At 40.1% G+C, this 22,899-nt stretch overlaps 2 protein-coding genes across 3 annotated transcripts; one reads left to right on the forward strand and one right to left on the reverse strand.

Annotated features, from left to right (window-relative positions):
- Positions 1–433: 433 nt before the first annotated feature.
- On the reverse strand, positions 434–10,148 carry erap1b (endoplasmic reticulum aminopeptidase 1b). Of its 2 annotated transcripts, none has more exons than XM_071483421.1 (19): positions 10,011–10,148; positions 8,913–9,436; positions 8,448–8,586; positions 8,106–8,240; positions 7,748–7,868; positions 7,370–7,524; positions 7,035–7,148; positions 6,594–6,725; positions 6,201–6,332; positions 5,797–5,880; positions 5,474–5,631; positions 4,329–4,408; positions 4,021–4,204; positions 3,684–3,840; positions 3,370–3,554; positions 3,090–3,251; positions 2,857–2,997; positions 2,398–2,479; positions 434–2,041 (listed from the first exon to the last, which is right to left on the reverse strand). In XM_071483421.1, the coding sequence occupies exons 2-19, from the start codon at positions 9,404–9,406 to the stop codon at positions 1,871–1,873; spliced, it is 2,826 nt and encodes a 941-aa protein (XP_071339522.1). In that variant the 5' UTR covers positions 9,407–9,436; positions 10,011–10,148; the 3' UTR covers positions 434–1,870. The 2 variants fall into 2 exon arrangements, with proteins under 2 accessions (XP_071339522.1, XP_071339521.1); XM_071483420.1 differs by having other exon boundaries at positions 9,894–10,018.
- A 1,706-nt stretch (positions 10,149–11,854) lies between these two features.
- Positions 11,855–21,353, forward strand: naaladl1 (N-acetylated alpha-linked acidic dipeptidase like 1). The gene is made up of 19 exons (XM_071483424.1): positions 11,855–12,257; positions 12,662–12,834; positions 13,357–13,478; positions 14,748–14,867; positions 15,554–15,746; positions 15,979–16,072; positions 16,175–16,279; positions 16,664–16,749; positions 16,838–16,957; positions 17,041–17,126; positions 17,491–17,554; positions 17,790–17,857; positions 17,937–18,028; positions 18,286–18,379; positions 18,788–18,869; positions 19,168–19,341; positions 19,736–19,823; positions 19,935–20,027; positions 20,513–21,353. Exons 1-19 carry the CDS (start codon positions 12,058–12,060, stop codon positions 20,688–20,690), a joined length of 2,232 nt encoding a protein of 743 aa, XP_071339525.1. The 5' UTR covers positions 11,855–12,057; the 3' UTR covers positions 20,691–21,353.
- Positions 21,354–22,899: the final 1,546 nt, after the last annotated feature.

The following is a 22,899-nucleotide window of genomic DNA, read 5'->3' on the forward strand; positions in this document are numbered from 1 at the left end:
GAAACACTGTTCTTTAAAGCACTTTGCCCTTCATCCTAAAACCCAGAGGAGGAACTAGGCAGAGTATGAGCTCATGCCAACCTGTAAGGGGAAAAAACTTGGTTGAGGTTATACAATGAATTTATGGGATTTTCTTTGACAAAATCGAATGGCTGAAGCAAACCTTAAAATTGGGAAAATGAAATTACCAAAAGTAATGACGAAATCCTGCAAGCTTAAGAGTTATACGGGCTGAGTTGGAAAAGCTGAAGTCAGTACCTAAAGAGGCTGAAAATGGTAAAATCTTAACTTCATTATCTAAATGAACTGAGATGAATTGAAAGATATTGCTGAGGCAATGCTGAAAATGGGCTGAGAAGATAGCTGAATTACAGAATATAAACTGTGAAGCTTAAAGTATAAATACATTGGAATGCAATAATAGAAATACAAATGGAAACTGAGAGAATTTTTAATCTTTAATATTTAATTCAACAAACACACATTCTCCCTGAAAAAGAACAGTTTTTGCTAAGAATTGCTAAGAATCCTGTCCTATAAAAGAGTGATTTTACAGCCCTCAATTTGTAATGGCATATTCCATATATTGTATTTTCCTTTGTCATATTTGAATTTTAATTAAGAGGTTAAAAAAGTTACCAAAGAGGACCTTTACTTGTACATGTTTCCAATATTGGAAACTCAAACAGTGAAAAACTGTTTCTCATCTATTGTTTTATCTCAGTTATGGTTCAAAAACACTTGAACCTCATCCACACCACACATCAAGACTCATCTTTTAACAACTCCAAAAACACACACATGCACAAATACATACAATACCCACACATACATAGGCTGTATATAAAAATGGATGTGGAAGTGCCTTAAATCGGCACTCTATCTAATGACCATCAGGGGGCGACTCCACTGGTTGCAAAAAGAAGTCTGATTGTATTGAAGTCTATGGGAAAATGGCCCTACTTCTTACTTGATTTATTACCTCAGTAAACTTTTTCCCAATGAGTTTGTGGTTTCAATCGCTAGTTTCAAGTCTTCTTCAATACGGCACAACGTTCATTTTTTAAATGATGGTCCCATTTTGAGGAAAATAGATGGTGAGGCAGGGTAAGCATTAGGGTGTGGCTACCGTGTGAATGACAGACTGTACCACACACGGCTACCCGCCTGACAATCAGGGTAGGTCACATCCACCCCTCACTCCTCCTCAGCTCGACCCTCTTGTCCAATTATGATTTCTTCTGGTTTAAAAAAAAACCAAGATGGCGACCGTCAAATTATAAACTCAAAGTTCCAAAACAGCAGTCAACAAACAGATGGATGATGTTTCAGTGGGTTGCCACTTGATACAGATACAAACAGACAGTGCAACACAGAAACATTCAGGTGCTGTGTCTATTTCAGAGCACTAACATTGGGAAACATTGGGAAACCCACCAAAATATATTTTTCCTGAAAAAATGATGCTACTTCCTCACTTTTTAAGGCCTTTCATTAAGCTACTTTCACATACTGAGGAAATGTATTACTTGTGGATCTAGGAACAGCACTTATTTACCAACTGAACATCACATGAGAGTATTTTGAGGTTGTAGTTTACAGAAGTGTGAAGTGAAGAAGTTTTGGGGTATAAAATAATGTGTACTTAAATGAGATATGGTCTTTTCCAAAGTGTGATACTTCGTATTCTGATGTTTCTCAATCTTTGGGTCTAAACTTATGTACTGCTGTTCAAGTCAAAGTTGAGATGCAAGTCTTCTTCATTATTGTCATCAAATATAAGTTCCAATTTATGACTTGTCTACACTTCTAGTAGTTTCTGCTTTTAGCAACACGAGTATCCACACTAGACTTTTTGCTTCTCCTGGCACTATAAGTCCTCATGAGACACTCTGTGTCTGCGTTTGTCCAGCCAGGCCTGCAGTAGAGGAAGGTTGGTGTCCATCCAGCGGATGTTATCCTCAATGGTCTCATAGGTCTGCTGGATACACCTCATTTCTGAGCCCGTCTCCTCGGTCAGGGAGCCAAAGAAGCTCCGTACCTGAGTGCACACAGAGAAAGCCTTAAATACACACATATTGCATTTGACACAAGATCCAAAAATACACAGCAAGCTTTAAATAGAACAACATGATATAAGAAGGAAAAAAAAAAAATCTGCTCCCATAAAAGACTGATATCAATAGAGATACTACTGCTCATTCCCATTTGAATCAGGCCACTGCAGATATTTTATTTATTTTATTTAGTTTGTTTCCAGGACATTGTACAAATAATGAATAGTGCAGCAAAACATGACGGACAGAAGAGACAAAGAAAGGATGCAGGACAAAGTACAAAGAGACAGAAGATGGAAACCCAGTTACTTTTAAGAGGGTGTGCACATCTTTGTCTTACCTCATCCAGCATCTCCCTGGTAGAATACTGGTTGGTCACCCCAGTCACCATGTAGGATACAGTGTTGGAGCCGAGGTCAAACCTGTGGCATTAAAGCAAACACAGTAAGACACAATTCAATGTTTTTTTTTTATTTAGAAAGCTTAACATTATGTACATTCTTATTTCCTGGCTCACAAAACATTAGCAAACAATACAGAAATTCAGTTGCTATATGTCAATTAAATAGTTAAAGGACTTTTCTGATATCAAGATAAAAAGCTTGATTTTGATCACTTGCTATATCACAAACATGACGCCCTGATCAAAAACAGCCCAGTGCATAACTGTCATCACATCTCAGGGATGCGCTGACACGTTGATTTAAAATGTAAGCCCATTTTGTAATTTTGTAAAGAAATCATGCATTGTGATGAGAAAAATAAGAGAGAAATGTGTCCGTGTGACACGCTGACTGACTTCTTGATCAGGGTGTGCCAGTTGGCTCGGAGGAAGTCCCAGGCTAGTTTGTAGCCACGGGGGTTCTTGCTGACAGAGACGACCACGTCTGGGAGGTCCTGAGTCTTCATCACCTCACCGTGGAGGCTCTGCTCCATCATCCTGCAGAAAGACAGAGAAAGATTAGGCACGACCATTCTCTTTTTTTAAAACTTGGATTTACTGTTACGTCCCTCCTAACATCATGTACACACCACTGGAGCTTGTCCTGCAGGGGGCTGACAGCCATGGCTGTTTTCATGCGGCTCTTGACAGACATTTGCATCGAATGGCGGTACTTGTCAAACAAGAAGTCCCACCCCTCTGGTGTTCGAGCTCCAATCACAAACACCGCCATTGTGATGTCGACGGGGAGGCTAAAAACAGGCAAGGCTTTCAGTTCAAAAAATATATATTTGAAAATCTTAAATTTTTACTGAAATTAAAGCTCTGACTACAGGCAACAGTTAACTGCTGCTTTTTAGCTGCCCTGACCTGATGTTGCCATCAGAGTCCCTCCACTTGTTGAAGAGCTCGGTGGCTTTGGTCACACAGGGAGCGTAGTTCCTGACACAGGCGAACAGCAGCAGGTAACTCCTCAGTACTCGCTCAGACACTGATCCAGAGTCAGTCCACTCCTGCCGATCAATCAGCCCCCGGAAAAGATCCACGATGTAGCCCTGAAAAACACAAGTGGCCATTGTATAAATTCTTGCTGAAATGACACAGGGCTCGCTTCTGTAAACCGTAGGAACTGTAGACGAATTTCAACTTTAAGACACACTGGTACGACTGCTGCCTTCACAAACCTTCATCTGGTTCTCCAGAGCAGCCATGTCCCTCTTCTCCATCAGTTTGTAGAGAGGTACGAGCTCTCCAAAGCCCTGAGTCACAGCCATGATCTCAGTCTCTCTGGACAGGTACAGAGACAGCTCCAGAGCCGTGTCCAACCTCACCTTCCCTATGCTGCAACACACAGGACAGGCTTCAAATCAACAACAAGCTGCAGTTTCATTTCATTTTCACAAACCTCCCTCAGCAAGTAATTTAGCTCAGAACAAATCAGATGGCTTCACTAAAACAAATGAACGTGAGAGCCAGTAAAAACAGCAGGTTCAAATGTCATGATCCGATCTTTACACAGACCTGACCAGCTGGAAGACGTTGTGGATGAGGCTGGCGCGGTCGTTGCTGGTCAGGGCTGTGTGGTTGTGCTGCAGCAGTTTGATGATGGAGTTCCACCCCTCGCCTGCGTAGTGGACCATGTAGTAGCCGCTCATGTCCACGTTGAACTTCACCCAGTCCACCTCCTCCGGCAGGTGCAGGACGTCTGCGTGGAGGAGTATTGAGTAAAGACAAACTTTGAACTTGTGGAATTCAAATTTTCTTCATGTGGATAAAGGATATAAATATAGTAAAAAAATCGGCCTCATCACACTGAGCAACACACTCACCAGTCTTTGTTTTCAGCAGGAAGCGGTGGATGGTGTTGGAGGCGCTGGTCATGTAGGTCAGTGGGATCTGCCACAGGAATCTATTAACATACAACGATGATTAAAAATAACTCAAATTAAAAAATTAAACAATAAATGATCAAACTCATCTTAAACTTTAAATTATATTAATGTTTGTAGAAATACAATGTTACATAGTCGAAATTAATACCAGTATTTAATAACAATTGTTTTACTGTATATAAAATTATATATTATGCCATAGAAATGTATAATTTTTGTGAAAACCTTTTTTTTTTTTTTTTTTTTTCCAATAACTACACAGTGGGGCTAAAAACCAAGCCTGACTGTATTGTGGCTTTGTATTGCAGGCCGTGTAGTATTTAAAAATTATATTTATATGCCCATAAAGAATGAATCAGTAGCTTTAATCATTTAGTCATTTAGTCATTTAGTCATTTAGCAGACGCTTTTATCCAAAGCGACTTACAGAAAGGGGAACAATCAAGGTTAAGTGCGATAAGAAGTGTTAGCGCAGCAATAAGAGGAGCAAAATCAGAGGCTAATTTTAAGAAACTGATTGATAAAAATGCAACTTATATTTACTTCATTGTGTGGCCACAGTCACGTATATCAGTTGACTGCTTCATTGAACTGGTGTTACTTTTTCACATCACATATGTCTGCTGTTTCAGGTCGATCAAGTAAGCGACAGAACCTTTGACACTTCCTTTCAGAACTTTTCATAATAAAAGCTAAAAGCTTGTTTGAACTGTAAAATCACAGGAAAAAAAAAGAACATTCTTGCACTTTTATTTTGTACACAAAATTGCTGAAGAGGAAGTGATTCTGTGGGTAACTGCTACTGCTATGACGGAGGTCTATTGTAGAACCAGGCGCTGTGCACTGCTCCTGATATGTCAACGTGGATTTAAATATAATTAGCAGGTGGGAGGAGACTCTCTATTTCGAATTAGCTACAGTTTAATGTGAGATATTATAAGATAAAAAAAAAGATTAAATTATCAAAATAATCTGGCTAATAATAATATTATTGCTGGCAAGCCAGTTTTGGCCCGCGGGCCCCCAGTTGCTGACCACTGCTGTACACTGAAGTTATTTGCCCTTTTAATCTGCCATTTTACCCTTCAGTGAGGGAGGGGTCGTCCGTCTTCAGGTAACGCTCCTGACTGAGTCTGACCTCGCGACCTCTGACCTCCACAGTGACCAGCGGGAAGCCCTCCTGCAGTGTCCAGGTGTCCATGATGGCCCTGACATCCAGCTCATCATCAGAGTACCATTTCTGTGTATGCACACACACATTGCACATTTCAATACACAATAAATGATCTAAGATCATAAACAGTGATAGGTTGGTGGCACAGCTGCATGAGAGTATTACTGGAGTCTGTTTGCTCAGTGCTCAGTGCTTTGTTGAACCTGGTTGTGACAAAGCGTGAAAACTTACAGAGGCTCCAGAGGGGACGTTGCGTTTGGAGCAGAATTCTTTGTGTTTCATTCGGCCTTCGTCCAGATCATCTGAATTGCAGATCTGTGGGGGAGGGGTACAAAACTTTAGTAGAGAATCATAACAGTGCAAATACTGATGCTTATAGACATATTCAGAACACACTCTCAAACATACCACATCCCAAATGACCAACAGGCAAATTCTGTCATATTACATGACCTGTTTTATTCATTAAAGCCGACTGATTTTGGTTTCTAAACGCCACATTTTCAGCATGATTTTCTAACCTCTGAGTGACCACCTCACTAACATGGACTGGTTATCTCATTATTTTAAGCTTTAATATAAATGAGCCACCAAACATTGCAGTGTTTACCCATATTGACACACACATCACTCACATTGGTCAGGCTCTCCCACAGGTGGCTGTTGACAGTGTTTTGGTAGCTGTAACGCTTGAGGTATTGGATGATGCCAATCTCAAACGCCTCTGGAGTCAGGAAGTCCCGCAGCATATTCAAAATACATGCTCCCTAAAAGAAAAGAATAAAATGAACACACGCATGCTGAAAATTAACAATCCAAATAATTTTTGTTGTGTGATTAATTAGTTTCATAGTTTTTTGTTTTATGTTTTGTTTCGTCTGTGCAGTTTTGGTTAAACTTTGGGAATTTTTGCAAATTCATGGAAATTACTCTGCTTTTAACAAGTACCTAGATAATTGCACAGTTCAAATATCCAAGTGCATCAACACCAAATGAATGGTCCTCATCCCAGAGTGAGGCTGGCTGACCTTGTCATATGACACATCATCAAACATCTCCTGGATCTGCATGGGGTTTTCCACAGGGGTCGATACTGGGTGGGAGGAGCTGAGCGAGTCTACTTCCATGGCCTCAAAACATTTCCCCAAGAAGAAGTCATCCTGGGAGAAAGAGAGGGGAGGGAGGAAATGCGGGAGTGGAGGGAGGAGATAAGTAAAGAGGTTCAGGTTAGACTGGATCCTTTTCAGTCATAACTAACAAAAAGCTGAAAAGCTAATCTCTTCCTTGTTATGCCAGTAAAAAATATCTCAATTTAACTTGGAGAGAGTATGAATAAGAAAAAGATAAACTGCACTGTATGGCAGACAGGCAAATCAGGAGGTCCAAGCCCATTTGTATGCTCTAACCACTCTTCACATGTTCTAAGATAAGATACAGGTCAAAGTCAGTTCCCTGTGCTCAGCTCTCACCACATGCAGCTCTGGGTAGGTGATGTCGAGAGAAATATACTCCATGAACTTGGCGAAACCCTCGTTGAGCCATAGGTCGTTCCACCACTCCATCGTCACCAGGTTCCCAAACCACTGGATAGGGAGGAGAGCGTGTGAGAGTGCAAGGACATTAACAAACAGTGCCTTAAGTTTAGAGCTTTTAAACTGAAATCTAGACAGTGTAGAGTCCCAGCTACAATCAATAAGTCATGAAAGTAAAGTGGTGAACTGCAGCACCGTACTGCAGTTTTTTAATTCTCCATTTTCAAGATTATGCTGATGGACAAAGGACAAAACAGATACAGGCCAGGTACCTGGTGTGCCAGCTCATGGGCAATGACTTTGGTGATGCCCAGTTTGTCTGAAGCTGAGGACCGGTCAGCGTCAAAGAGGAGGCCTGTCTCTCTGTAGGTGGTCAGCCCCCAGTTCTCCATCGCACCTGACTGGAAGTCAGGGATAGCAGCCAGGTCTGCAGGGAGCAACATCAAGCACGTAAATACAGCTAAATGTGGTTTATTCACCTGCTGGTCCAACTATTATACGTGTCTTCAATTCTCCACTGAAACTTACATTCATCTCTTTGTAAGTCATAACAGCATAAAAGATTGTCCAAATGGACATTTACAAAATAAATATGGCAGCTGCTGATATTCAGGTATAATAAGATGGTAATTACACATATTGCCACCAACCTTGTTTGGGAAGCGGGTAAGGAATATCAAAGTAGTCGTCATAGAAGTCCAACAGCTTGACAGCAGCATCCAGTGCAAAAGCTGTCTGATCAATCTTCTCAGGTACAGCGTAGACTGAAATCTGATGGGAGTCACAGTAAAGAACATACTCTTCAGTATTAATGTAACAGGAACTCAACAAGCAGTTTTATCAATGGATGTGTGACTGATAATTTCAAATGTATATTGAATATACTGTCAAAGATGTCTCTCCAAAGTGCAGTGAATTTGAAAAGGTATAGATATTTCCATATATATCTGTCCTTCCTGAAGGAGAGCACTAAATGATGGCGTGGCCTGCGTCTGTTGTGCGTCTCACCTTGACGCCGTGCTGAGTGGTCTTGCTCACAGACAGGAAATCAGACACAATGTAGGCCACCAGGTAAGTACTCATCTTTACAGTGGTGTCAAAGTGATCCTCAAGCAAACCGCCCGGCAACTCCACTGTTTTAACCTACGAAACAAAGGAAAGGTCAATGGGTCCATTACAGAGAAAAGTATGGTGAATACCTCTAAATCGTAATGCTTCTTTACTGTAAAGTGGCTTTTTTATATTAAAGCAAAGATGAGGAACTCGATTTTGTCAACAAGTTCTTATTTGTAATAATTCCTCACCTGTACTTCAAACAATGTAAACTGATGCTTCTACTTTCATGTGTACCTTAGGCATGTTGGATATGGTTATGTGGCGTGGCTCTCGTATAATTCGTATGGTGAAATTGGCTTTGAAGGCAGGCTCATCAAAACAGGGGAAGGCTCCACGAGCAAAGGTCGCTTCAAACTGTGTGGAGGCCAGGAACCTAATAATGTAAATAAATAAAGGTGACATTAATGTTCAACATAACATGCTGATAGAAGACTAAAGCATAATTAAAGCTGCTATATATAGCATTTTCTATATCAAATTATCATTGGTCTTTTAGCTGTTCCTAAAAGTTATCTAAATGTGGCATAAACCCTGGTACAATAGCACATCAGTTTTACCCTGTAATATCCATTGAAATGCATTTGTGAAAGGCTGCAGATCTTGAAACTGATTTGAGGTTAGATTTACTGCAATTATTAAAAATCAATAAATTGATGCAGTAATGATTTGATGATGGTAAAATATGTTTTGTGCACTTACCGGACTTCTCCGGTGCTGGTGCGGTAGCTGCTCTTGTAGAAACCATGGTAGCTGTCAGAGAAGTTGGCAGCAAACTCCAGCTGAACTTCATACTTCCTACCTTTCGTCAGCACTGAGTCTGACAGCAGGGCGAGCTGATGGAAACGAGGATACTCCAACACCTGAAGTGGCCTAACGCCTTCAGGCGCCAGGAGCAGCACATTGGATATCTGCATCTGCTTGGCATGGAGGACGACGACGCTGGTGTCTTCATGCACGTCCAACTCAATGCGAGCAACGCCGGCGAAGTCGAAGGTGGTCAGGTTGGGGTGGATGGTCAGGTCATAGTGGATGGGGGAGACGGTTTTGGGAAGGCGCATGCGGTCCCAGGGGAATGGCTGGCCGTTGGTGGCTACGGGGAGGTCTTTGGCTTGGCCTTTATTTGGCAGCTGCGCCCCGGATGATGGAGGAAAGGGAACGAGCAGCAGCAGCAGCAGGAGAGAAGCCCCTAACATGGTGACAGTGAAAGCAGGAAATCCTCTCACCTGTAACACAAACATCATACAATTGCATGATAACATTAAGAAATGCTTTTGTCCTGTTGTGCGTTTTCTAGTTGAGCTTCATTTAAATCAAAAATCTTATTTCCTAAGGGCCCAAACACACAGATATTTCTTAGAACATCCATACTGTTTAGAGAGCATCTCTCAAGAGTAGGTGCCACATTCTTAAGAGCTCTCTTATTTTTCCAAAAAACTCAGTGATAGATACATAGTTAATCAAACTATAAATACATAGGAAATAAGACAATGACAACGCGAACACGACAGGTGATCTGGAAAGAATACTTTCGATCTCACACTAATTCCCTTTTCATTCACGCTCCTAATAGAGTCACGTACAATAAAACTCACGCCAAAAAGAGGGACGTTTTGATGGCTTTAGTTTTCAGGTCTTAACACTGGTCGACTATGTACTTCATTTCATTTTATTTCTGCTTACCGTGTCGTCTTCAGCGCGCACAAAAAAAAAAAAAAAAATGCAGGAGTGAAAGTGAAACAGATGAAGGAAGAATTGCATGCTGGGTAGCACCGCAGGAAACGTCCTCCACTAACTTACCTTATAAGTTTACCGGTATGCGATGCGTTGATTGTACCTGCAGAACCTATGGCTGTGGTGAGCTGGCTGTCAATTGGACATGAGACTTGTTGGTTTCAGGACGTGTGCAGGTCCTCACTGCGCAGGCCCGGAGGAACCAGGAGTTCAGATAAGAGCAGAGCCACATTAGTGTTTGAGCCAGTGGAGGTAACATGAGGGAACCAAAGCAGGAGCGACACTTATTGCAGTGGGAAACAGCAGGAAACATCCACTGTGGACAGGAAGTTCCGTGTTGTTATGGTCTGCAGTGATTATATTTCACCACTAGAGTGTACCATTGCTTGATTCAGTGCTGAGTTCATGTTACTTTTCTGTCTGTTGTTGGTTCCAGTTCCTCAGATAGATTATTAATATTTTTTTCTGAACTCACTGAAATGGATTAAATTGATCTTAAATTGAAATGAAGCTATAAATTATTCATCCTTTGTCCAAAACTAGAATCTACTGCAAAATTAATTGCATTTCTCCTAAACTCAACTGTCCCATTTTGGCCCAATATCATAACAAACACACACACTGTCTGTGATTCATACTGTGTATTGTTTCTTAATAAAAATGAATTAAGTGTTTTTTCCTAAAATCATTTTCTGTTATACTTGTTATTTGCCCACATTGCACACTGACTACTCGGTTTTCACACTTAAGTTAAAACACAGTTATTGAGCGTGCCTTTTCTGATACTGACACAACTGACTTTAGAATATTGTGTTTTCCCTTATATTTAATTTATAATGTACAATCATTTGTATTTGCCTTTATTACATTTTGGCAGTTAAGGGAAAGTGAACCTACACAGCTGAGCGACCAGTCCTCTGTTTATTGCACCTCTTACTGTTGTGTACATGCATTATACATTTGAGGTAAATCTTTAATGCTGTCTGAAAGCCTTTTTCAAATTTGTGAAAACTTTATTTTATTTGTGAAAATACAAAAAAGGACATTTCACAGCTTTTCTTCACATGCAGAGCATATTGGACCAGATCAAGATCAAAAACCACTACAAATAGACGTTAAAAAATGCTTACTACTGTCACTGACAAATGAAACTCTTTCATCTGTCATGATGTTCTCAGAATAAAACAAAACATGGAAAAGGTTTTCAGTTTTATAACAGTTCCCAGCGAGTGATAAAAAGTTTCCGTAATCAGTCTGAAACATCCTGGAAAAAATATACTGAAAGAATAAGAGGGAGATGCTTTCCTTGTTAAGTCATATCTGCAATTCATATCAATTTTGATTCTTTAAAGTTAATTTTTCACAGGACAGAAATTACATAATAACTTATACTTGCCTGAAAATGTTGAAATAGGATTGTAATTATATTTTTTGCTGAAAGTATTGTATGTTTATGAATTATTGTGTCATGCTAGTATTCTTTTTTTTTTTTTGACCATGCAAAGTTTTTTCATGTGTTTGTATCATATTCAAAGTTTTAATTGAAGTTAAAAACACAGTTTGGCAAACGTTTGCCTTTAGGCAATCAATCCAGTTTAAACCAAATCAATCATGTCACATCTTTCGTGTTGTTCTAACCCTTTCTAGATGGCCACAACCAGAACAGAATCTCTTTTTTGGAAATCCAAATCATTATCTCACTTCAGAAACAGGTGGGGATTTACAGTTTACAGTAAATGACGTGCTACTGAACATCACCTGGAATTGAATCATTTATCGCACACTCACACAGCGTGAGTGTGGACACTGAAAAAAAAAAAACAGCTTTACATCCCCTCACAAGGGCTGAAGTCCATCCAATCTGCAAACAGTAATGAGTAAACCTTACAATGATAACGCCTCTTTCTTATGGGAGGACACTAAAACAGCTGCTCTGATGTTGCGGTGATCATTTGGGAATCAGTGGCAATAACTTTCTCTCACATAATGGATTCATAAGCGACACTGTCCCAAAAACATTCCGACATTTGGAGAAAACTCACTGTTGGGCACAAGATTCAGGTCCAAAGAGGAGGTGAACTGTTTTCCAGAGGAGCTTATCCCAGAGAGGAGAATGATAAAGAAGGTGTTGCTTGGGATTTTTTGTGGCTGTGCCATACTGACAGCAGGTATCCTAATAGGCCACTATGGTATCATCCAAAGCAGTAGCTCAGCACCAGCCTGGGTGAGGGATGTGGCGAAGGATGTGGATGAGAGTCTCATTGAGAAGTTCCTTTCTGAGGTGGACAACATCCAGATTCAGGAAAACTTAAGGTGAGTTGATGAATCCTGAAGATTCTTTTTATCATTCGGTCATCCTTTTTATTATTCATTTGTTCAAGTGATAAGAATGTGAAAATACAAAGTCAAAAAGGAAAAACATTGTTTGAGTGAGAAAAACAGGATTTCAACCTACTAAAAACTTCATAGAGGTTTATTTGGTTTTCATAGTGAAGTGTCTCAGTCTAAAAAGATTTGAGACTAATCTGCATTCTTATGAGGTCCAATGGGATTCATTTAAATTCATGAGATTCTTTGCTTTAACAATTTCCTCAAGGTCTCTCGAAAACTATAGGGTCCTGGAAGCTTCATCAGGTTTCATTATCCCTTTGTGGTTTCCTCAAGTATCAAATGCATTATTTAATCAAACTTTTCTTTATCCTCTTGTTCCTCCACAGGCAGTTGACAAAAGTGCCCCATATGGCCACAACAGCTGGAGACGAACAGACAGTGCAGTTAATGCTAAAGAGATGGCAGGACCCTGAAAGCGGTCTGGATGAGGCCTGGAGAGAGGAGTATATGGTCTACCTGTCCTTTCCTGACCCCAAGAACCCCAATAAGGTCACTGTAGGTGGGTCAACAGGCTGTTTAGTCTGCTGGATTGAAAGTAATTGTTCCAGAAAGTAATTACTTGAAGCCTGAAATTCCAAAATAAAAAACATACTCTTTTGTCAGAATCTGTCATTGAGCACATTTTAAAGCACTGAAAGCCACTGGTCTAAATTAGATAACCATTTTTAAAGGAGCCCAAGACACTGAAAGCAGCATTACATTATAAGATGGAGTGAGTCAAATGGCTTTACTTTGTGTTGCACTGTATGATATACTGCAATAAAAGCTGCAGATCTCTGTAACATCTACAGGATTACCCCAGTGAACCCAAGGTCCTCATGGCATTCATAAATGATCAAGTTTACGCTGTTTCCAATCATATTGCTTCAAAACTCATTTCAAGTAATATTTCTTATTTTGAAATAACGTTACTTTCCACACTCGAACTAACCACCCAGTGTAGCATTCAGGAGGTTTTCATTCTACTACTGAATGTCACTTCTTTACCAGCAGACCAGTCACCATGTGTTGTTCATTTCAGTGAACCCTTCTGATACTGTGCTGTACACTGCCAGAGAAAAAGAGAAGGCTTACACTTCAGACCAAGAGAATCCTGAGGTGGTTCAGCCATACGCTGCGTACTCCCCTGCAGGACACCCAAAGGTAAAATGAAAAACCTACATACACACAGTCAGGCCACAACCAACCAACCATAACCAAAAAAGTATTGAATGCTATCAAAAATTCTGCTGTTCACTATGTCTAAAGCAGCTGCTTTATCACTATTATATAGTTAGCACCAAGTGTAGCTGAACACATGAAGGATGTGCATATTATTTTCTGAGTCTTTACCTGATGTCAGTCATGACAGCAAATCTCATTTCCACACATGGTGTATGACTTTGATTTCCATCCTTTGAGTAATGTATTATTTTTAAGAAAAAGCCAAGAATGTTTTTTTTTTTTTTTTATAGGAATACGTTGACAGTCCAAATCCGTAGTGCTTAGAGTACAGTACAGTATTTGTTTGCATGCATCCAGTAATCCATTAGGTAGGTAGGAAGATAGATAAGTAGACATAAAAACGTAGCTAGTCTGTGTTTGTGGGACTGTTTAAATAAAGCATACATATTTCTGGGAAATAAGTCACTCCAAGCATAAAAATCACATGACGGTCACACCTCTACATCAGTGGCACACACACCACATGCTCACCTGTCATAACCTTTGAGGCTTCTTTCTTAACTCCTCACATTCTCTGACAGAGATAAGGGACATTTACTGTATCAGTTATTTAGCTTTTATTCACAGGCAGTGTAAGCTCACAGGAATAATGTGCTGCGGCAGTGCACCAGTTTTCAAGTACTTGACCTGTAATGGTGAGTTAAGATGGTCAAAGAAGCGCAGGAAACTCTTGAACTGATAAGCAAATAAGAAATGACATCAAACAGAATGTGAAAGTGTTGGAAAAAACAAAAAACAAAAAAAGGAACAAAAAGGGGTTGTTTTGGTCATGCTATCTGTTTCACTCTCTGGTAACCACATTTTCTAACAGATATGTCATCTTCAAGGCCAAAAGGTTTTGTATGTCTTATCAAACACTGATAACATTGAACGCAATGATGTAGACTGACAGTTCATAAGGGAGGGGGGGTAAAGATACACAGTCTTTTGATAGTCAGTGTTATATTGAAAAGCATTGAAAGAATCTTGGGAGGATAGTTTGATGATTTGAGGTTATTTGAGGTTTGTAAGAATCTGATAAAACACAGTGTATATATTTCTTGGTGAAAGAAACTGCACAAAAGGCAGCATGCAGCAATAATTTCAATTTGTGGGATGAAAAGATTACATCACCTAGTCCTGGCATCAGTTCACTGGGTTGATTCTTCAGTTGCTGCTGTTGACTAGTGTTGACTTTGATGGTTTTAGGGGAAACTGGTTTATGCCAACCAGGGGAAACCAAGTGACTACCATCTATTGAACCAGACAACCAACCTGACAGGAACCATCGCTATCACCAGATATGGTGGAGCAGGAAGAGCAGCTAAAGTGAGTTGTTTATCAAGTGTTTGTCTCGTTCTTTTTTTAATAAAGATAAATAGAACATAAACAAACTTCTGTGCCAAAAGTGACAGTCACATGCTCGTGAGCCTTAAGTGCTTTCATGAATGTAGTCAACACCTATAATCTTTTAATAACACTTTTTATTGAGACAGTAAAAGGTTTGGAGGACAAACATGTTATAATGTCACTAGTTTACTGTCCAGCAAATCTAAACCAAACTAGTCGTGATGGGCCAGAGCTGTCTTTGCAGCACCGTGATTGTGAGAACTGCGACTACATCAACTGAAGAAACTGAAAACAAAGATAGAAACTTTGCATGATTCACTGTGCTGCTAAAACAAATCCAGGAAATAATGTCAGCAAGACTCAAAATTTGTTCCACAGTTTGAGTCATATTCCACCTAATATCATATCAGCTTATGATAATTCAGTCAGATGACACTGATAGTCAATACTGAGAAAAACTGAACACAAAGACAAATATGAAACTCAAAAATGAAAAGGTTTGGACAAGCATGTGTATCACACAAGCACAGTCGCTGTTTAATGGCCATCAGTAAAACAGAGGTTGTACTGTGATGCTTCCGAGTGGGATTGTCTGTTACGTTGAGTTTATAGAAAAGATAAATGTGCAAATTAATACAAGTTTTTACCATGTGTGTCTCTCCCAGGCCATCAATGCAGCACCCTACGGTGTCATTGGTGTGCTTGTCTACACGGACCCTTTGGACATCAACGATGGTCTCATGTCAGACATCAATGAGACGTATCCTCACTCCTGGTACATGCCGCCCTCTGGTGTGGAGCGAGGATCCTTTAACACTCACTATGGAGACATGCTCACGCCCTACCTGGCTGCCAAAGGTAACTGACGTCTGTAAAGATGGTACACAAGGTACACATACAGTAGTGTTTTTCTTCCTTATTGTATGTTTACTCTACTACTACTGCACTTTGGCTCCAATACTCTCTGAGGGAGGACCTTCACAACTATTACAATCAGCCACACATAAAGATAAAACCAGCTCACCTCTACTTTTCCATAAATTCTTCAGAAACAGTAACAGAGGTTTACTAATGATTCATTGTTTTGCAGAGGAAACCTACAGAATTCCAGTCGGGGACATTACAGGAATCCCTCCTATTCCAATTCAACCAATTGGATTCGAGGATGCCTACAAATTAATCTGGTCTGAGATGAGACAAACTTGTGAACTTGTGTAATTGATACAGCCCAAAATCAATAATTATCAACTAATTCTAACTTTTTGTTTTCCCTTTGGACATTTCAGCGAGCTGGGTGGAGGAGCAGCTCCATCTGAATGGCAGGGAGCATTCAACTGCACCTACAACTTTGGCGGTCCTGGATTCAAACATTCATCTTCCTTCAGCAACAGGTAGTCAACCACTAGAAAATAGACTGAAATCATTGAAATCTGAACCTGAGAAAGAGTGATTAGTTTTATGAGCAATTAAATGGTGCAACAACAGAGAAGAGCGGCATGATACAAAATTTGAACAGTCTTCCATAAACAACAATAAGCACGTTCCTGGTGGGTAGAAAATATTAGTCTCCAATAAACTGCTTTGTCACTTTCAGGTCCACAAGATACTAAGAAATGAGAAAAAAAACTTTTAGGTCTTAACGAAAAATATAATCAAGTACCTTCTTTAGAAACTATACAGTAAACTTTATCAGTATTGTCATTTTATACTTTCTTCAAAAAAATATAGATAGATATGCTATATACTTGAATCCTGAAGCTGAAACTCTGTTCCAGTGATGTGAAACTGGACATCTTCAACCATGGAGAGGTGAAGAACTCCTCTAACGTGATGGGGATTATCAGAGGGAGTGTCGAGCCAGGTGAGACTGGGGACCCAAACCAAATCGGCCATATGGTGTCATCTGTTTTCAACTTGTGATTCATCTTTGTGTGTGTTTGTGTCCACAGACAGGTATGTGATCTACGGGAACCACAGGGACAGTTGGGTTCATGGTGCCATTGACCCGAGCAGCGGGACGTCAGTCATGCTTGAATTGACCAGGGTGCTGGGAATGATGGTCAAGCAGGGTGAGGAGAGTCATGACTTCTGATTCTATCATACTGTATATGGTGCTGGATGAAAAGCTAATTTCTGTTCCTCTCTGTGGCAGGCAAATGGAGGCCTCGCAGGTCTATTATCTTCGGAAGCTGGGGAGCGGAGGAGTTCGGCCTTATTGGGTCTGCAGAATACACAGAGGTGATTTACAATTAATCCAGAAGCTTAGACATGATACCACACATGCAGATGTGAACATAACTGTACTTCTAAATGGTTTGTTTTAAAGCAAGACTATGTAAAGTCGTCCTTTCTTGGTCTAGTATGACCATTAACTTATGGTGGCTAATGTTAGCTCTTGTCAGCAAGCTTTAGATAATATTCCTGTATAACATACGCCACTGGGTCATTTTACTGAGTTGATCACTCCTCTCTACTTGTGCTACTAAATTTACAAATATTCTATAGTGGTCACTATAGTGGCAAGTGACATATCTTGCTTTAAGTATTACTTGTAAACTTACCTATACTGACAAATCTGACATTGATCTTATCTTTTCTGCAGCAATACTTCACCAAGCTCAGTGAACGCACCGTTGCCTACATCAATGTGGATATAGCTGTTTTTGGTAAGGAGCTCCACCTGCACTAAATATCTAATGCCTTGTCATAGTATCAGTCCCCAGTTTCTCCTGGAGAGATGAAACCACTGTTGGTGGACATTGTGGTACAAAATATTAAGTTAATGAAAAATTGTTCCTACGGTTCCTGCCACTGTAGGTTGTGTTCACTGACCATAAGTCTTATGCCTTAAAAATTTAATAGTTAATAGTAAGGTTAATCCATTTATCCTCCACTCCTCAGCCAACGCCACCCTCAGAGCTTCAGGGATGCCATCTGTACAGAACGTCATCTTCACAGCCGCTAAACAGGTTAGATCATCAAAAAATGAAGTCAGGTGTTTTAACTTGGCCCCAGACCCTGTCACGTGAACATGTCTTTGCTCTCAAGGTCAATGCACCCGGACTGGACTCCACATCTGTGTACAACAACTGGATACGATATTCCAACAGGACAAGCCCGGCCCATGGAACCATTCCCAGGTAATGGACTGTGGGTAACACCTTCCTAATTCTCCCTCATCTTGCGATGCACCTTGGGAGAAGAGTTATCAAGGTTTTATTCAAGGGTTTAATCCCTCATCTCTGGTTGAAGGGTGGATCCATAATGTATAGTTAGTGGGTTTTTAGATGACTGGACATTTGAAACAAAAGATTTAGTTGGTAAACTCATATCATCATTAAAGTGATGCAATAAATCAATAAATTGATGCTTCTTGTGTTCTGTCTTCCTTGGACAGAGTCGGATACCTGTCAGGTGCAGGGAGTGATTACGCTGCCTTTGTGCATTACCTGGGAATCACTTCGATGGACATTTCATACACATATGACAGGGTATGACACTCACTGCCTTTGACTCAATAGATTTTTGTCTGATGACAATGTGATTTGCATGTAGTAATGTAGGGTGTAAGAACTTTGTATGGTAATAATAATGTCTTCAGATGTTCTTAACCTGTGATACAGTTTGATTTTTCCACCTACATATGTGGGCCATGCAAGGCAGGAGCCTTTTGCCATTACTTAATTCCTCCAAGACCCACTCCTTGCTATATAGATCTTACATTTGTTGTACTATGTTGTTTTGCTCTTCATCAGGTTTCTTTAAAATAAGTTGTCACCCAAGAGAAGATTTTAATTTAGTCACATACCTGTGAGGAGAAGATTCAGATTCAGAATTTAACTGATCTCATTTAGTCAGTTATCTAACTCCTCATCATAACGATATTTTTCTTTTTACAGAGTAAAACAAATGCTCGTATTTACCCTGCGTACCACACAGCATACGACACCTTTGACTACTCCTCAAAGTTCATTGATCCTGGTGAGCAATGCCATCTCTCATGGTTCCACATATTGGATTTTCTTCTACTGTACCTCTTGTACAGCCATAGTCAGTAGTAGAAATCCTAGCCCTTGCATTTCTTCTGTCATGGAACTGTAGATTATGCTTTCTTTTATGTTATACCTTTTAAAAAATTGGTTTATTTTTTGTATTTCTCAGCCAAATAGTTTCTACTCCATTTTTGAATACCATTTGTTTCACAACTCAAAGACAGTAAAATTCTTCCTTACAATTCCTGTTGTGTATAATGTCTCATTCTCTCACTTCCTCCTCTCAGGGTTCGTCAGTCACCAGGCCATCGCCAGGACAGCAGGAAACGTCCTGATCCGATTGGCTGACAGCCTGGTGCTGCCATTAAACTGTAGTGACTATGCTGAGAGTCTGGAGGACTACCTCAACACAGCAGTGACCCTGTATCAACACCAACTGAAAGATAGGAATATATCCATGGGTAAGGACAAGATAGTTAGAAATGCCTCGGTGATGCAATAATTGTGCAGTACAAAATACATGGTGATAGAAATCTAATGCAAGAATATGTATTTCATCTTGGTTTTATGTTTGATTTAGTTTTATGTTTGATTTAGTCATGTTCAATGTTTGAGGCAGTATAATGTTTTCCCAGGTTTGACATCTTGTGCCAAAAAATACCAATGACTGTTGGACCTAAGATCAACAATGTCTTTGACTGTAAAGTGAAATTAACCAAAATGCTCTTTGTAGCAGAAAAAAAAACCTAAAGGCAAAAGTGATACTGTCTTCAGGTGGCTGAACTAACAGCTGCAGGAGATTAGAGAATGTGAAACTTTTGCTGAGAGGTTGCAATGTCCTGTGTCTTGTTTCAGAGCCACTAAAACGTGCAGTGGCCAGCTTTCGCAGTGCGGCTGCTCATTTGGACCAGGTGATTCACACTTCAGACCTGGCAAATGAAACGTAAGAGCACAACTATACATGGGCTATGCAGACGTGCTGTTATCTCTTCTCCTGTCCGCATAGAAATAAATGCCTACACCTCCCTCTCTCTCTCCATCTCTCTTCTCTCAGACCGCTGAAGGTCAGAAGGATCAACGACCAGCTCATGCTGCTGGACCGAGCTTTCCTGAACCCTCTCGCCTTCCCAGATAAATATGCATACAGGTAAGAGGAGGATTTGCCAGTCTCATGTCTGCATGCTGCCATGCCATGATTGCCCTGAAATTTTGTAAACACATTGTTTCCCAGATGATGCCTTGACTTGTAGTTTTGAATGAAATGTCTTGGCGATTGGATGGATTGTAATGAAATGGAACAGACATTCATGTCACCTTCAGTAAGAGCTGTAATAGCTTTGTTGATCCCTTAACTTCAGGTCAGGAGTTGTATTTTGGTTTATATCCAAGTAAATGCAACACCAATGACATGTCCATCAGCATCAGGTGTATTTTATGCTTAGTTCATGAGCAAATATTAGCATGTGAACATGCTAAACTAAGATGGGGAACATAGAGGTAAATGTTACATCTGCTAAACATGATCATGTACTTTATCAGTGGCTATTATACTCCTTTACTTGATGGATAGTGATAGTGACTATCTGTTCATCGTTGCTATATCACCGTTTTTGTCCTCTGTACGTCACACAGGCATGTTATCTGGGCCTCAAGTAGTGCTGGCAAGTCAACCTTCCCAGGTCTGGCTGATGCCTATGCTAAAGCTGAGTCATCAGGTCAGTCAAGCGACTGGGACAAAGTGCACTACCACCTGTCAGTCCTGAGCCAGGCCATCGAGGGCGCTGCCCACACATTGGTTGATGTCATATAGATGAAGAGGAGGAACAGCACTCACTCAGGGATTTTTAAAAAAAGACAGAGACCTGTAGCTCATGAGGATCGATCAGCTAGGCCATGATATGACTATTTATGGATGATATTAAGCGAAGCGATTTAGGAATCAGTGACCAAAGCTCATCACCAAACAGCAGCATGTATGATGCCAGTGGATTCAAATATATGAATATTAAAAGTATTTGTCATTTTCAGACAATAAAGATGAGCCATAACAGTTGTTGTTAATACAGTTGTAGTTATAAAGTGAACTGTTAAAATTAGCTTTCACTTACATAGGTTAAAAGTCTATGTTTTCTACAGATTACTGATCTGTACTGTGGGAAACTGAATGTCTCTCTGCACAAGATCTGTGAGAGCATTAACAAAGAAATACCAACAGGCAAATGCAACGAAGCCTCTGGACACTAATGATCTGACTGACATAAACACTGACATCAGTTAAGTGTCACACTGTAAAAGACACGATCCGATCCTGCCATGTGCTTAAAAAACAAAGGTGTGTCTGTTTTCTTCAGAAAATCAATGAGCAGCTCTTTGATCTTGATTATGTTAAACATAATAGAGTTTGTATTTCATCAGTGGCTTAATCATTTACCTTCTGCAGTAAAACTGAAGATTAAAGAAATTAAAAAAAAAACTGACTAACAGAAGAATATTTCCTGAGACATTCTCAGTTTTAAATGCAAAGATCTATTTTTTTCATAGCAAACATTTATAGGGTCTTGACACATGTTGTTTTTATTTATTTATTTATTTATTTATTCTTAAACCAAATACAGAACATTTCTGCTTAAACAGTCATTGAGGCAGGATGACTTGCTGGTTGTTCAGACATTTCATCTGACAGGAACAAGAAGCAGTGGTAGCCCTGATCCACTCGACTGTTTAGGAATGAGGAGAGCAGACAGAAGCTGCAGAGACATTATAGGAAAATGGTGCAGTGTAAATTTACTGCCTTTATGATCCAGAAGTTATTGGATCCAGACCACTGCATGTGGTGGTATAAGGGTATAATGGTTAACAGGGTGAAAAGGTTTAAGTGTTAAGTTATTCACAATTACAAACACCCACGCAAGCATGTGTCACAAAAGAAACCCAATTAATACCCCAAGGACATCTGCCTTTACTTTTTGGGCCTGAGTTGCATTCACTCGCACACTGGGGCCCAACTGCAGATCAGGATGCAGGGCTGCGATACCACAGTTCGACACCAGGGGTCAGAAAACACTTTGAGACAGTCTCATAGGCCATGTTGGCATGTTGAATTGCAAACCTTGGTGTCAGTAAAGTGGAGTGACAGTGCAAACCCACTGATATCAGCCACCACCACCCGTAAAAGGTAATTTCTTAGATCCACCTTAGGACAATGTTGTTAAGCCTGTATAATCGTCATGCATAATGAAGAAGTGTGAAGACAAAAGAAGCTAAGGTGAGAAATAAGAAGCATGAAAAACTGTTCTTTTGTGCTCTCATGGGTCCCTTAACTTTCTATTTAGGCTCTCATGTAAACACAAGTCTCCCAGGGACTGCTGGTTTTATCCAGCCTCCCTCCCCTCTGGTTAAAATTTACAGAGTTAGTCACACCCATCTGAGCCCTTCCAGCCGCTGTAGAAACACAGCTTATGGGCTGCACTGGTGTGTAAATGAATAACTGTGTGTTTCTGTGGGTTGGTGGATAAGAGAGGTGGGTGGATTTTTTTTGGTTTTAACCATTACCCCCCCTTCCTCACAAAATGAAAAAGATGGGGTCCTTGGGTTCCCTATTGTTCCTATTGTTCTTGAATCACAAACACTGCCACAATGTGGGTTATATGGACTTAATGACATTTAGCAGCATTTGCCAGAATATGTGCCAGTCACAAAAACTTACAATATTTATATGCATTTAGTCAATCACTATTGCTATTTGCAGGAGGAGAGGGAGAAATGATATAATTAATAATATAATGATATAATATTCAAGGTAACTGGCAAGGGTATAATGGACATGTGCAGTATATACCACTTGACAAGTAACCTAATTTAAACAATAGCAGTATTTGCTGTTTTTCGCCTCAAGTAAATTCTCCCTACATTATGACCAGTGTATTAAAGGGGATGACTGCCTATTTTGTTGGTGAGCTATATATATAGACGTTCTTCAGTATTTTTGGAGGGGGAATATTTACAGAACATGCGCTGTT

The sequence above is a fragment of the Trachinotus anak genome, unplaced genomic scaffold, assembly GCF_046630095.1.
Source record: "Trachinotus anak isolate AG129_WGS33_773 ecotype Australia unplaced genomic scaffold, CSIRO_AGI_Tana_v1 ptg000008l, whole genome shotgun sequence".
Lineage (NCBI taxonomy): Eukaryota > Metazoa > Chordata > Actinopteri > Carangiformes > Carangidae > Trachinotus > Trachinotus anak.